We start from the raw sequence: 12193 nt of genomic DNA on the forward strand, positions 1-12193 counted from the left end.
GGGAGGGCAGATTGGAGGAAGGGTAATCAGAATACAAACTGTCTTGGGGTGGGGGGAGGGGAGAGATAGGGAGAAAATTTGGAACTCAAAATCCCATAGAAGTGAATGTTGAAAACTAAAAATAAATCACTCAGAAAAAAAAAGATTGATATCTCTATCAGAAACCAAAAGCAGTTTTTCAAAACATTGAAATTTCTCACTTTAAGGATGCTAATAACCTAACCCACCCTAGATCAACTATCAAATCTATAAAAGCATACCAGATTGATTTTGTTGTATTCCTTTTTCTTTTACATCTTTGTTACAAGGAATGACTTGATGGAAAGGGGAAGAGGGAGAGATCATATAACCACAGATTTAGGTCTTATCAGAAAGAGATCTCAAGAGCCTTCTATACTTAATCCCTTCATTCTACTGAAAGGGAAACAAGCCTAAACAGGTTAACTGACTTTCAAGGTCACAGACCCAGTACAGTATTATGTCAACTATTCAATTCTTTCAACTATAGTATGCTACCTCCTTGGATACAGCAGAAAATGAAAGTTACATAAAACCAAAATATATTAATAGTATATCAGAAATTATATATTATAGTGGCAAAAGGGGTTTTCAAAGAATATTCTTCCCCTTCCCCCCACCCACAGGATGTCCCACAGTTTTCCCAACCGTGAGGTATGCCCCTTGGTTGTTTGTTTTGGGTTTTGGGGGGTTTGGATTTTTTGGGGGGTTAGGGATGGGGAAAAAATGCAAAGCAACAACAAAAATTATCAGATATTTTTGGGGTACAATTCCCATAACTCCAAACTGACAAAGAATGTAGCATATAAATCATTTAATACAATATGTACCAAGAAGGTCAAATCTGAGATGACACAACAGGTACAAATCTGAAACTGTCACCATCAATCAGCAAAGGCTTACTTCAAAGTGAGCTGTAATAATGAGTGGTGATAATATACCACTTACTGTATCTGTAAGTGAAGTGTGAAATCTCTTAATAGTATTGTTTGTCAATGAACTAAAATACCATGATATTGTTTACATTTCTAACATTATCTGTTCTGGAAAGCCAGCAGCCTAATCCTGCAGCCTTTAAAATAGTGAAGTTGTTCTTGAGTAACTCAGGAGCAGTTTTAATTATTTGAAATGTTTAATAAGTTAATATTAGTACAACTATCTGAAACTTTTTGTAGTTTCTAATTTTAAACAGCTGAATAATATCCCTTTCTGATACGTAAAATGCATCACTTGTGTGAAGAGACAAAGTCCCCAAAAGGGAAGAAATTTAAAAAACTATTACCCTGAGTAACAAGATACCAACTCAGGGAGATTAGTGAATGCTTCATGGAGTAGGATGTATCTGAGTTATTTTTAAAAAGTAAAGACAAAACCTTCAAGGCAGGGGCTAAGTCATCAATAATATAGTTTAAATATTAACCTTTTAAAATAGTGGTGACACAAGCAAAAAATAAATTGGCTAAGGTACATGATAGATTAATTGCCACAAACTATTTAGGGGAATTAAGGATATATGTGGTTATTTCCATAATCTTTGTAGACCTCCAATGCAAGGAAGATGATCATGTCTATTCATATGTTCCCTGATGCCAATATGATAGGCTAGATGAATCATGGATGATAGTTCTTAAGTATTTATATTTTTACTAAATGGAAACATCACCAAACTTACCTTTGTATCACTGCCAGGTGTGGCACTGAGAGCCAATATTCTAAAGTGCTTCGTATATTTAACTAGCTCCCTTACTACCTGGAAAAAATATTTTGAGTACAAGCAATTAAACAAACATTTATTTAAAAAAAAAAAAACCTTTGTAAATAACACTCTAAGTATAAGTAGTCTTTTCTTAAATGATAAACAGTAGGCTAATGTCTTACATTAATAATCAAACCCATGCCTAATATTCAAACCCTATACTTGGTGCTTGATTATTGCTTTTTTACTTCTGAGAAAGTGTTTCTGCCAAACTTTTTTTAAAGCACTTTTTCTTACAACACATTTCTTACTGTTACATTCATGTTTTTCTGGATCCCTGGCACAAGTACTGCCACTAGTTTTGCAACAAGAACATTTCTTTTGGGACATGAAATGATATATGAAAAAAATTACACTGAATTATTTGAACTTTTAAAGGAAAAAAGTGAACACTAATGTTAGTCTTACCTTTCATTTACAAGTAATAATAATTTTTGAAAATTAACAAATATTAACATCCTCTATTTAGATCCACTGGCATGGAAGCCAAAACACTATCAGTTCCAGAATATAATCACAGAATTTTTTTTAAAAGCACACTAAAGTTCTGTTCACAATGTTTCATTTAGGGTGTGGAAGGGAGTGTAGTGATTCTAGGTTTCTGAAAGCTATTATATTTGCAGAACACAAGCTCTGATAAATCCTACCAAACTGGAAAGACTTAAATATGAATGGGCAAAGCAACAGATTACATTATCTGTTATCTGAGGACCAATTTAACTAAATTTAGAAGTTCATTATCAGGTTTGCAGAACAGGGATGAATTTTTTAACCCTAACTCTCAAATACCATATACTAAGTCAGAAAGGTTGCTACCAGTCAGAAAGAGGAGTACTTACACTGATAAAATCACAGGTCCTTTTAAGATTTAAGTAAGAAGTAAAATATGAAAATGTCAGTTTATCAAATAAATATACATTCTTTCAAGATGATGTCTAAAGAACAGATTGAACTCAATTTTTGAATGCAATTCAAGAATACAATACATACAACAAAAAAATTTAATACAAGAAATACAATTATTTCTTGGTAATTTGATTATCCATCTTGATTTTCAAATAAATAGTCTGACGTATCTCAGCAGCTACACAAAACATGCTCACTCACAACTTAAAATTCCTTGAAAAGAAAGAACTGATAGGCATAAAGCAGAAATGAACACACACACTTATCAAACTTCAGAGCCCCTCAAGACAAACATTCAGATATTGTGGGCCTCAAGAAAGAAGGTGAAATGTACAGGAACTATGAATTTAAAAAGCAAGGTAAATTCTCTTTGTCCTTCCATTCATTTTCTTTTTTTCTTCTTTTCTCCAAGTCCTTTAAAACTCTTTCTACTTTTTAATCTCATCAATACTTTGGTATGGTTGAGTTAGTGATTTTTGGAGACCTATGTCAGAAAGTACAGAGCTCAGAACCCACATCATAAAAATTATTTTAAATGCAACTGAAAAAATGTCAATTTTTAATAAGCAATTTTTACTCAAAATTAAGTAAACTGATTTCACAATTGTTGTTTATGATTTTTAAAAGTAGGTTATAGTTCAGAAAGTACAAATTCTGCTTTTATATCCATTCATTCCTTTTAATTTCCACTATATTCCTATTCTTCAATACAGTACATATATTTTGCTAACAGATCTCCTTTCCTTCATTCTATCCATCTATCCAATTCATCCTAAACTACTGCCAGATTATGCCACAGAAAATCGGTAGCCTCAGATGGCATCTTGGCTATGAGAAAAGCTATTTTAAGATTACAGTCCAAACTGAAGATACAGTATAGGGCTTCAACAATGATTCTTAATTAGGAATTATTCCTAATTAGGAATCCATGGATTATCAGGTGCCAAGCATGATCACTCATTAGCAAGTCCAGCAGTTGCCAGTAAGTGAGATCCCAAAGTCCTTCAATAGCAAGGGGAACACTAAGACAATAGTGACTATCCTTGGTCTCAGAGAGTTTAGATTATAATGGTAGAGATGTCATATTGGACTGGTAGACTGGGAAATCACAAAGAAGGAGTCAGAAAACAGAGCAGACACATGTTTTCCAGATTAGTTGGTAATGATCATAGTCCTAGAGAAAAGGGGGGAGGAGGGGAGGAGAGTAAGACATGGTGGCAGGGCAGAAAATGGTTAAGACTGGCTCAGGATCACACAACCAAAATGCATCCATATTAGAGCATTTCTATCCACTATGCCATGCTGCCTCTCTGATGATTATTACCCCAAAATACTAACAAGATCATTACCTGGCAATAGGCATAATTTCCAAGAGCTTTATGGGCTTCATCAATAACTAGACACCTAATTTTAACAGCAGGACAGGCTCCACGAGAAAGGTCATTTATCATAACTTGAGGAGTAAGAAAAAGAACTCTTTTATTGTGCCATATTTCCTTCCTGACAAAAGCTTGGGTAGAACCTGCAAAAATAAGAGCAAGTAAGATTAACTGTTACACAATAAAATATTGAAAAAATTGGCCCATTTTTCATAGCAAATTTTTTTCTTTGCTAACTGACTTGACCTCAAAGCTCCACATCAAAGCCTAACCAACAAAGCAGCTGTTATATAAGAGGACTGATAAGGATAAGACATTCAAAAGGGTCAAAATCCCTAAAAGGAATGGTAACCAAAGAAAAAGCCTACGAGTTAATTTTCACTTCTGTATATCGTGAATGGAAACCTAAAGTTACAACATAAATACATTAAGCTAACTAAGGTAAATCTAAGCTAAATTCATGATCTCTTCTAGATATCCTAGGCATCAAAAGGCTAGGGTTTGGGCTTTTTTGAGGCAGAAATAAGGCATCACCATTCCCACTCACCACTATCAACACCACCCATTTATGATCAGGTTAGCTATAGATCTGATAGCTTTCTCTTGAATCTGGAGTCAGAATCTTCCCTTTAACTACTGAGGAGACTTAAGCAAGGAACTTCATCTCATAGCCTATTTCCGAATCTGTAAAACTGAGATACTACTCGATCACAAGGATGACGTGAGAAGCTAGTGTGACAACGTAAAAGTACAATATACAGTTAGCTATTGTTACAAGTCAAGGATCTTTCCTGTTAACTCCTCATTCTAGTGCAATTCCCTACGCGATTATCTTCAATTTATCCTGTATGTATCTCGTTTGGACACAGTTGCTGCTGGTTAGACTGGAGCTCCTGGAGGGAGGGCACTGTTGCTGACCTCCTTTGTATCCCTGAGCTTGGCACTGTACCTGGTACTGAGTATGCACTTGATAATGTTGACTGAAGGAATAAAGCAGGCGCTTAACAAGTACTCGCTGAGTGTCTCTGGAAGGCCAAGCTCAGCGAAGGAGGGAGGGTAGGATTTCGGTGAGGACCCCCCCCAGACCCCTCTGGAATACCTGTCATCTCGGCCATGTGGCGCTGCGGGATGCCCATCACCCGGGAGCAGGCCTCGATCTGCTGGGCCACCAGGGGCTTGGTGGGGGCCATGAAGACCACCTTGCCCGAGGGGAACCAGCGGTAGAAGTTGTACATGACCACGGCGGCGATGAAGGTCTTCCCCAGCCCGGTGGGCAGGCACACCAGGGTGTTGCAGAACAGGGCTGCCTCCGAGATGCGCAGCTGGTACTCCCTCACCGGGAAGTTGGTGGGATAGATCCACACGGCCCCCGCCGCGGGGCAGAAGCCGCAGTCGTCCAAGGGCCCCGGAGAGGCTGGGGGCTCGCCGCCGCCCGAACGCCGCTCGGCCTCGTACACCGCCACCAGCAGCACGTCATCGTCCTCCTCCGGCGGCTCCGCCCTCGGCTCCGGCTCCGGCTCCGGCTCCTCCAGCGCTGCAGGAGCGCAGGCCTCGAAGCCAGCGAGGCCCTGCGGCTGCCGGGGTCCAGAGCCGCCCTCGGAAGAGGAACGAACACAACGAGTGACCCTGGAGCCCCATGTCTGAAAGAGGGTCCTAGGCCTGCCGCTCATGTCGACAAAAAGCTACATGGCTCGCTCGGGAAGGCAGTCACTGCCGGCACTTCCACGGAGAGACCCAAGCACAGCTCAGAAAAAGAGAGGAAGAATGCCGGAGTGAGGCCCGCAAGACGACTCAAATATACCGCGGCGCAGAGGGCGTCCGCGATGGGATTGGTCCGAATCCCGAAACCCCGCCTCCGAGCGACGACCACGCAGGCGCGCAGCCGTCACGCAGCCATCGCTCCGCCCCCTAGTTTAGGATTGGCTCGTCAAGCCCATCGCTGCTGGAGTTGGGGAGCGGACTCAGAGGCTATGGGCGGCACACTTAACTGTACGGATCCCTTCCCTTCCCGAGCACGTTTTCGATAGGCAGGTTTTCTGAAAATCGACGAGTTTGATAAGAAAGGATGAATTCACACACACTCGCTGTCTCTCCAGGAAAATCTTCAATGGCTCTCTATTTCCTCTAGGATAATGATAATAGATAGCATTTACTTATCACTTTAATGTTTACAAAGGAGTCTATGTATGTTGACTTTTAAACCTCATAACATCCCTCTGAGGTGAGTGCTATTATTACGCCCATTTTACAGATAAGGAAACTGAGGCTAAGAGCAGTTAAGTGACTTGCCCAGGCTCAGGAGGCTCACACAGCTCACAAATAAACTTAGTAGGCTGCTCAGGAACCTGCCTTTTCCATTATTCCCCTTCAAAAATTCTATTTCAGTGACACCGGAGGGGCTAGCAATACAGGACATTCCATCTCCCGCTTATGCATCATGCATATGTGGTTTCCAAAATTTCTTTTTGTAGCAAAAAAAAAAAATTGTACACCATTAACTCACTTTTCACAAAATAATCTCTGCAAAAGTCTTAGATCACATTTTATTCAAATAAAATTAAGAAATTATTACAAACTTATAATAAAACACTTTAAACATAGGATAAAAATAGTGCTTCCTTGGCTATCCTTTCCTGCACTGGAATCTTCCTTGCTCCTCACTCAGTAACCACTTGTTTTTGAGCTTTACAATATCCAAATTTATCACCCAATTCTAATTCTGGTGGTCCTTATGTACTGATCCCCATGAATTTCTTCCTCCTTTCTCAATAAATATAATTCATGGCTCACACCATTTCCTCAGTTCCTGCCCTGATAGTAGGGGACTTCAATATATACCGATGTTCTCACAAATACCCCCAACTTCTCAGTTCCTCAGTCTATTCATATTCCAATATTTTGCTTCTCCATTCCACCTTAGTTACACACAAGTAAGGTCTTAGCCTTGATTTTACCATCACTCACAGGAGTTACACTTTTAACCCAAAGACTCCAGCTTCTAGGATAAGAACTCACTACTAAACAAAAACTGCTGGGAAAATTGGAAAATAGTAAGGCAGAAACTGGGCATAGACCAACATCTGATACTATATACCAAAATAAAGTCCAAATGGGACACTATTTAGATATAAAGGCTGATACTATAAACAAATTAGGGGAGCAAGGAATAGTTTATATGTCAGATTTATGGAAAATGGAGGAATTTATGCCCAAACAAAATATAGAGAACATTATGAAATGTATCCCCAAGAGATCATAAAAATGGGAAAGGGTCCTACATGTACAAAAATATTTGTAGCAGCTCTCTTTGTGGTGGCCAAAAACTGGAAATCAAGGGGATGCCCATCAATTGGGGAATGGCTGAATAAACTATGGTATATGAATGTAATGGAGTACTATTGCACTATAAGAAGTGATGAACAGGAAGACTTCAGGGAGGCCTGGAAAGACTTACATGATCTGATGCTGAGTGAAAGGAGCAGAACCAGAACTTTGTGCACAGCAATGACCACGGTGTGCAAGAATTTTTTCTGGTAGACTTGGAACTTTGTAGCAATGCAAGGACTTAAAAAAAATTCTCAGTGGTCTTCTAAGGCAAAATGCCTTCCACATCCAGAGAAAGAACAATGGAATTCAATTGCAGAAAGTAGCAGATCATTTTTTTGGGTGTATTGCATTTTGATTTATTATATGATTTCTCCCATTCAGTTTAATTCTCCTACACAGAATGACTATGGTGAAAATGTATTTAATAGGAATGTATGTGTAGAATATATATAAAACTGTATGCCATCTTGGGGAGGGAGGCAGGAGGTAGGTGGAAGGGAGGGAAAAATAATGATCTAAGTTATATGGTAGTGATTGTAGAACGCTGAAAATAAATAAAATTAATTAATAAAAAATGTTCTTAAATCATTATTGATTAGAGAGAAATGCAAATCAAAATGCAACTCTGAGGTACCATATCACACCTATCAGATTGGCTAACATGACAAAACAGGAAAATGATAAATGCTGGAGAAGATGTGGGAAAATTGAAACACTAATGCATTATTGGTGGAGTTGTGAACTGATCCAGTCATTCTGGAGAGCAATTTGGAACTATACCCAAAGGGCAAAGAAACTGTGCACACCCTTTGACTCAGCAATATCACTTCTAGGGCTATATCCCAAAGAGATCACTAAATGGCAAAAGATCCACATGTATAAAAATATTTATAAATTAATAAATTTGGGGAGAAAATAACATAACTAATGTGAAAATATGTTTAATATGAGCATATATGTAGATCCTATATCAGGTTGCACATTGTCTTGGGGTGGGGAGAGGAGAGCAAGGGGGATTAAATTTGAAACTCAAAATATTAAGGAAGTACATATTGATATAAAAAAAAGTTACACTTCTATGTTCCTAAACTCCAAAATTCCTTTGTTTTATCATTCCATGTCTTCCTATGCTTTATGTCTCTTAATCCCATGGCTACCATTCTTTCTATATTTCAGTACTTTCCTAGGCCATCACCTCTGCACTAGCTACTTTCCTCCTTTCTCAATCTCTAACACTTGGTGAACCAGTTCATTACAATACTGAGGGTAGCTAGGTGGTGCAGTGGATAGAGTACCAGCGCAGGAGTCAGGAGCACCTGAGTGCAAATGTCACCCCAGATACGTGACACTCACTAGCTGTGTGACCTTGGGCAAGTCACTTAACCCCAATTGCCCCATCCTTGGATCATCTCCAGAAATCCTGATGAATATCTGGTCACTGAATTCAGATGACTCTGGAGGAAAAGTGAGGCTGGTAACCTTGCACAGCCCTTCCTCATTCAAAACAAAGTCAAGTGGAAGTCCTGTCATTATTTCTGTGATGGCATGATCTTCTTTGGCAACGAAGGATGAACACACACACATCATTACTATACTATCTTCTCTCAAATCTCCTACCTCTTGGCCTATCACCCAATTAAAACTTGACAAATGAAATCTTGGATTACTCCCATTGTCAACTTCCTTCTGTCTAACTCACGTTCTACTGAAAGAGCTGCAGAAAATCAAGAAATTTTGTTGTCTGAATCTGCTACAAAGTTAGGCTATCAAATCTCAGCTGGACTTTCTCTTCTGTTAACAGTGAGGCTGAAAGCCTAGATGACTAAGTGGATGGAGGTACCCTTGACAATAATGGGGAAGTTTTGGTCTGATGGTTCACAGTAAGACCATACTGTAACTTAGTTCTAACATGGTGATGTCATTTTGGTCCTCTTCTGGAACCAATCAACCAATGGGAAAGTTCTAGATAAAGATCAAGCCTCATATTTTAACATTTTTATTTATTTCATTAAATATTTTCCAATGATATGTTTAAAATTTTTTAACAATCATTTTTAAAAATTTTGATTTCCAAATTCTCTTCCCTGTCCTTGAGAAGGCAAGCAACTTGATATCAATTATAAATGTGAAGTCATGCAAATCATATTTTCACATTAGCCATGCTGTAAAAAAGAAGAAAAATAAAGGAAAATTTTAAAAATATGCTTCAATCTGCATTCAGAGTTCATCAGTTCCCTCTCTCTAGCTTCATATTTCACCAAATAAAATTCAGGCCATTTAATAAGAGCTCTCCCTTGTCCTCATCTCATATATTTCACCCATCACCCCTCCACCAACTTTCTCTTTCTCACTCTAGACTCAGAGATGTCCCTTCTCTTTGCCAAGGCCAACTTCCCTATATATTCCTGATTCCATTCCCTTCTGTCTTCTCTGCCAGATTGTCTTCTCTGCCAGATTGTCTTCCCTATCAATAATCCTCACCCTCTCTCTTATCTTCTATCTTCCTATCTACTGTTTCCTTCCCTGCTGCATATTACCACACGAAATGTCTCTCATTTTCAAAAGAAGCTCTCAATCAGTCCTGTCATTCCCATTACCTATTTTCCTATATTTCACTTCTCCCCCTCAACTAAACTCCTTGAAAAAGGGACTATCACTGGTAGTTCCACCACCTCTCTTCTTACCCTCTTCTACACTCCCAGCAATCTGTCCTCCTACTATTCAACTTATATTGCTCTCTCCAAAGTTACCAGTGATCTCTTCATTGCTAAATCTAATGGATTTCTCTTTCTCAATCTTTGTCCATCTTGACCTCTGTAGCATTTAACATTAATGATCACCTCCTCCTGGATATTCTCTACTCTCTAGATACATTGCTCTCTGTGAGTTCTTCTCCTTTCTGTCTGACCAATGTTTTTCAAACTCCTCTGCTAAATCTTCTTCCATGTCAAACCTGCTAAATATGATTGTCCCCCAAAGCTGTATCCTGGGCATTCTTCTCTATTCCTTTTATATTATCTCACTTGATGACCTCATCAGTTCCCATGGATTTAATTATCAGCTCTATGAGCTGAAGATATATCCAGCCTTAGTCTTGCATCTCCAACTGTCTATGGAACATCTTCAACTGGATATGTTATAGTCATCTCAGACTCAACATGTCTCAATCAGAACTCATCTTTCCCTTCAAATCCATCTTTCTTCTGAACTTTTCCCTTACTGTCAAACTTCCTCTTTACCACTTTCTATCTAGTCACCCAGATTCTCAACCTCAGTGTTATCTTTGACTCTTCTGTCTTTCCACCTTATATATCCAGTCAGTTGCCAAACCTTGTCATTTCTCCCTTCATAACATCTTTCATGCCTTCTTTCTACTCACACTATCATCTCTCTAGCTCAGGCTCTCATTACCTACCATTTTCCTAAACTGTTGGACTAATTGCTCTCCCTGCCCAAGTCTCTCTACCATAATCAACCCTCCACAGAGAAAAAAGTGATTTTTCTGAAATGTAAGCCTCACCATATGACCCTTCTATTCAAAAAAAAACTCCATCAACTCCCTAAGACCTTCAGGATCTAATGTAAAGTCCTTTGAAATGTAAAGCCCTTCACAACCTGGTCTCTTCCTTCATTTTCAGCCTTCTTATACGTTATTCCTTTTCATGCCCTCTCTGATCTAAACATATTAGCCTATGTTTCTCACACAAGATACTCCACCTTCTATCTCCAAGTCTTTGCACTGTCTGGCTGTCCCTCATTCTTAGAATGCTTTCCTTCCTTATCTTTGCCTCTTAGAATTTTTGGCCTTCTTTTGGTTCATTGTTGTCCTTTGTTCTTGAAGAGGACCAAAATGACATCATCATAATTAAGTGAAGTTTCAATGTGTCTGACTGTGGCTGATCAGACCAATACGAACTTGGAATGCTCTACCACAGATTGGGCACAGATAGTCTGTGTGAACATTTAGGGTAGATACTCCAAATTTGCATGTTTGTGCTGTTTCAATTCTGCTTTGCTCATAGAGCACAGCACCCTTTCTCATGTGGACATGCCCTGCTGAGTGATCCTGTGCCAGTGTCTCCCATGTCACACAATCAAATCCAAAGTTCTTGAAAGAGACCTTGAGAGTGTCCTTGTATCACTTCTTCTGACCACCATTTGATCACCTGCCCCATGTGAGTTCACCATATAATGGTCTTTTTGGCAAGTGTACATTTTGCATTCGAACAAAGTGGCCAGCCCATTGGAGTTGCACTCTCTGAAGCAGAGTGAGAATGCTTGGTAGTTTAATTCAAGCAAGAAACCTCAGTGTCTGGTACCTTGTCAGGTGATCTTCAGAATCTTCCTAAGACAGTTCAAATGGAACTGATTCAGTTTCCCGGCATGGAGCTGGTAGACAGTCTATGTTTCACAGGCATACAACAATGAGGTCAGCACAATGGCTCTACAGACCTTCAGTTTGGTAGTCAGTCTAATATCTCTTCTCTCCCATACTTTTCTTCAGAGCCTCCCACTGAGTTAGCTCTGGCAATGTGTGCATTAACCTCATTGTTAATGTGTACATCCTTGGAAAGTACACTACCAAGGTAAGTGAATTTATCCACAGAATTCAAAACTTCTCCAAGTGTTGTAAATGATGGTTTCTCATATGGGTGGTGTGGTGGTGGCTAATGGAGCATCTGTGTTTTCTTGGTGTTAATTATTAGACCAAAACTAGCACAGGCAGAAGAGAATTGATCCATTCTATAAACCTAAGCTCAAATGCCATCTTTCTGCAGGAAACCTTTCTTAATCCATACTGTCCCTC

The 12193-nt window shown here is 39.2% G+C and overlaps 1 protein-coding gene across 2 annotated transcripts in view; it reads right to left on the bottom strand.

The window, feature by feature from the left end:
- FANCM (FA complementation group M) overlaps window positions 1-5828 on the bottom strand; it is a 98358-nt gene extending 92530 nt beyond the window's left edge. For both annotated transcript variants that reach the window (XM_072629264.1, XM_072629265.1), the window contains exons 1-3: window positions 5159-5828; window positions 4030-4202; window positions 1691-1768 (exon numbers count right to left, since the gene is read on the bottom strand). In XM_072629264.1, the coding sequence (XP_072485365.1) occupies window positions 1691-1768; window positions 4030-4202; window positions 5159-5729 (822 nt within the window). In that variant the 5' untranslated portion in view covers window positions 5730-5828. The remainder of the gene's footprint in view (window positions 1-1690; window positions 1769-4029; window positions 4203-5158) is intronic.
- Between the last annotated feature and the right edge of the window lie 6365 nt (window positions 5829-12193).

Source organism: Notamacropus eugenii, chromosome 1, assembly GCF_028372415.1.
Source record: "Notamacropus eugenii isolate mMacEug1 chromosome 1, mMacEug1.pri_v2, whole genome shotgun sequence".
NCBI classification, from domain to species: domain Eukaryota; kingdom Metazoa; phylum Chordata; class Mammalia; order Diprotodontia; family Macropodidae; genus Notamacropus; species Notamacropus eugenii.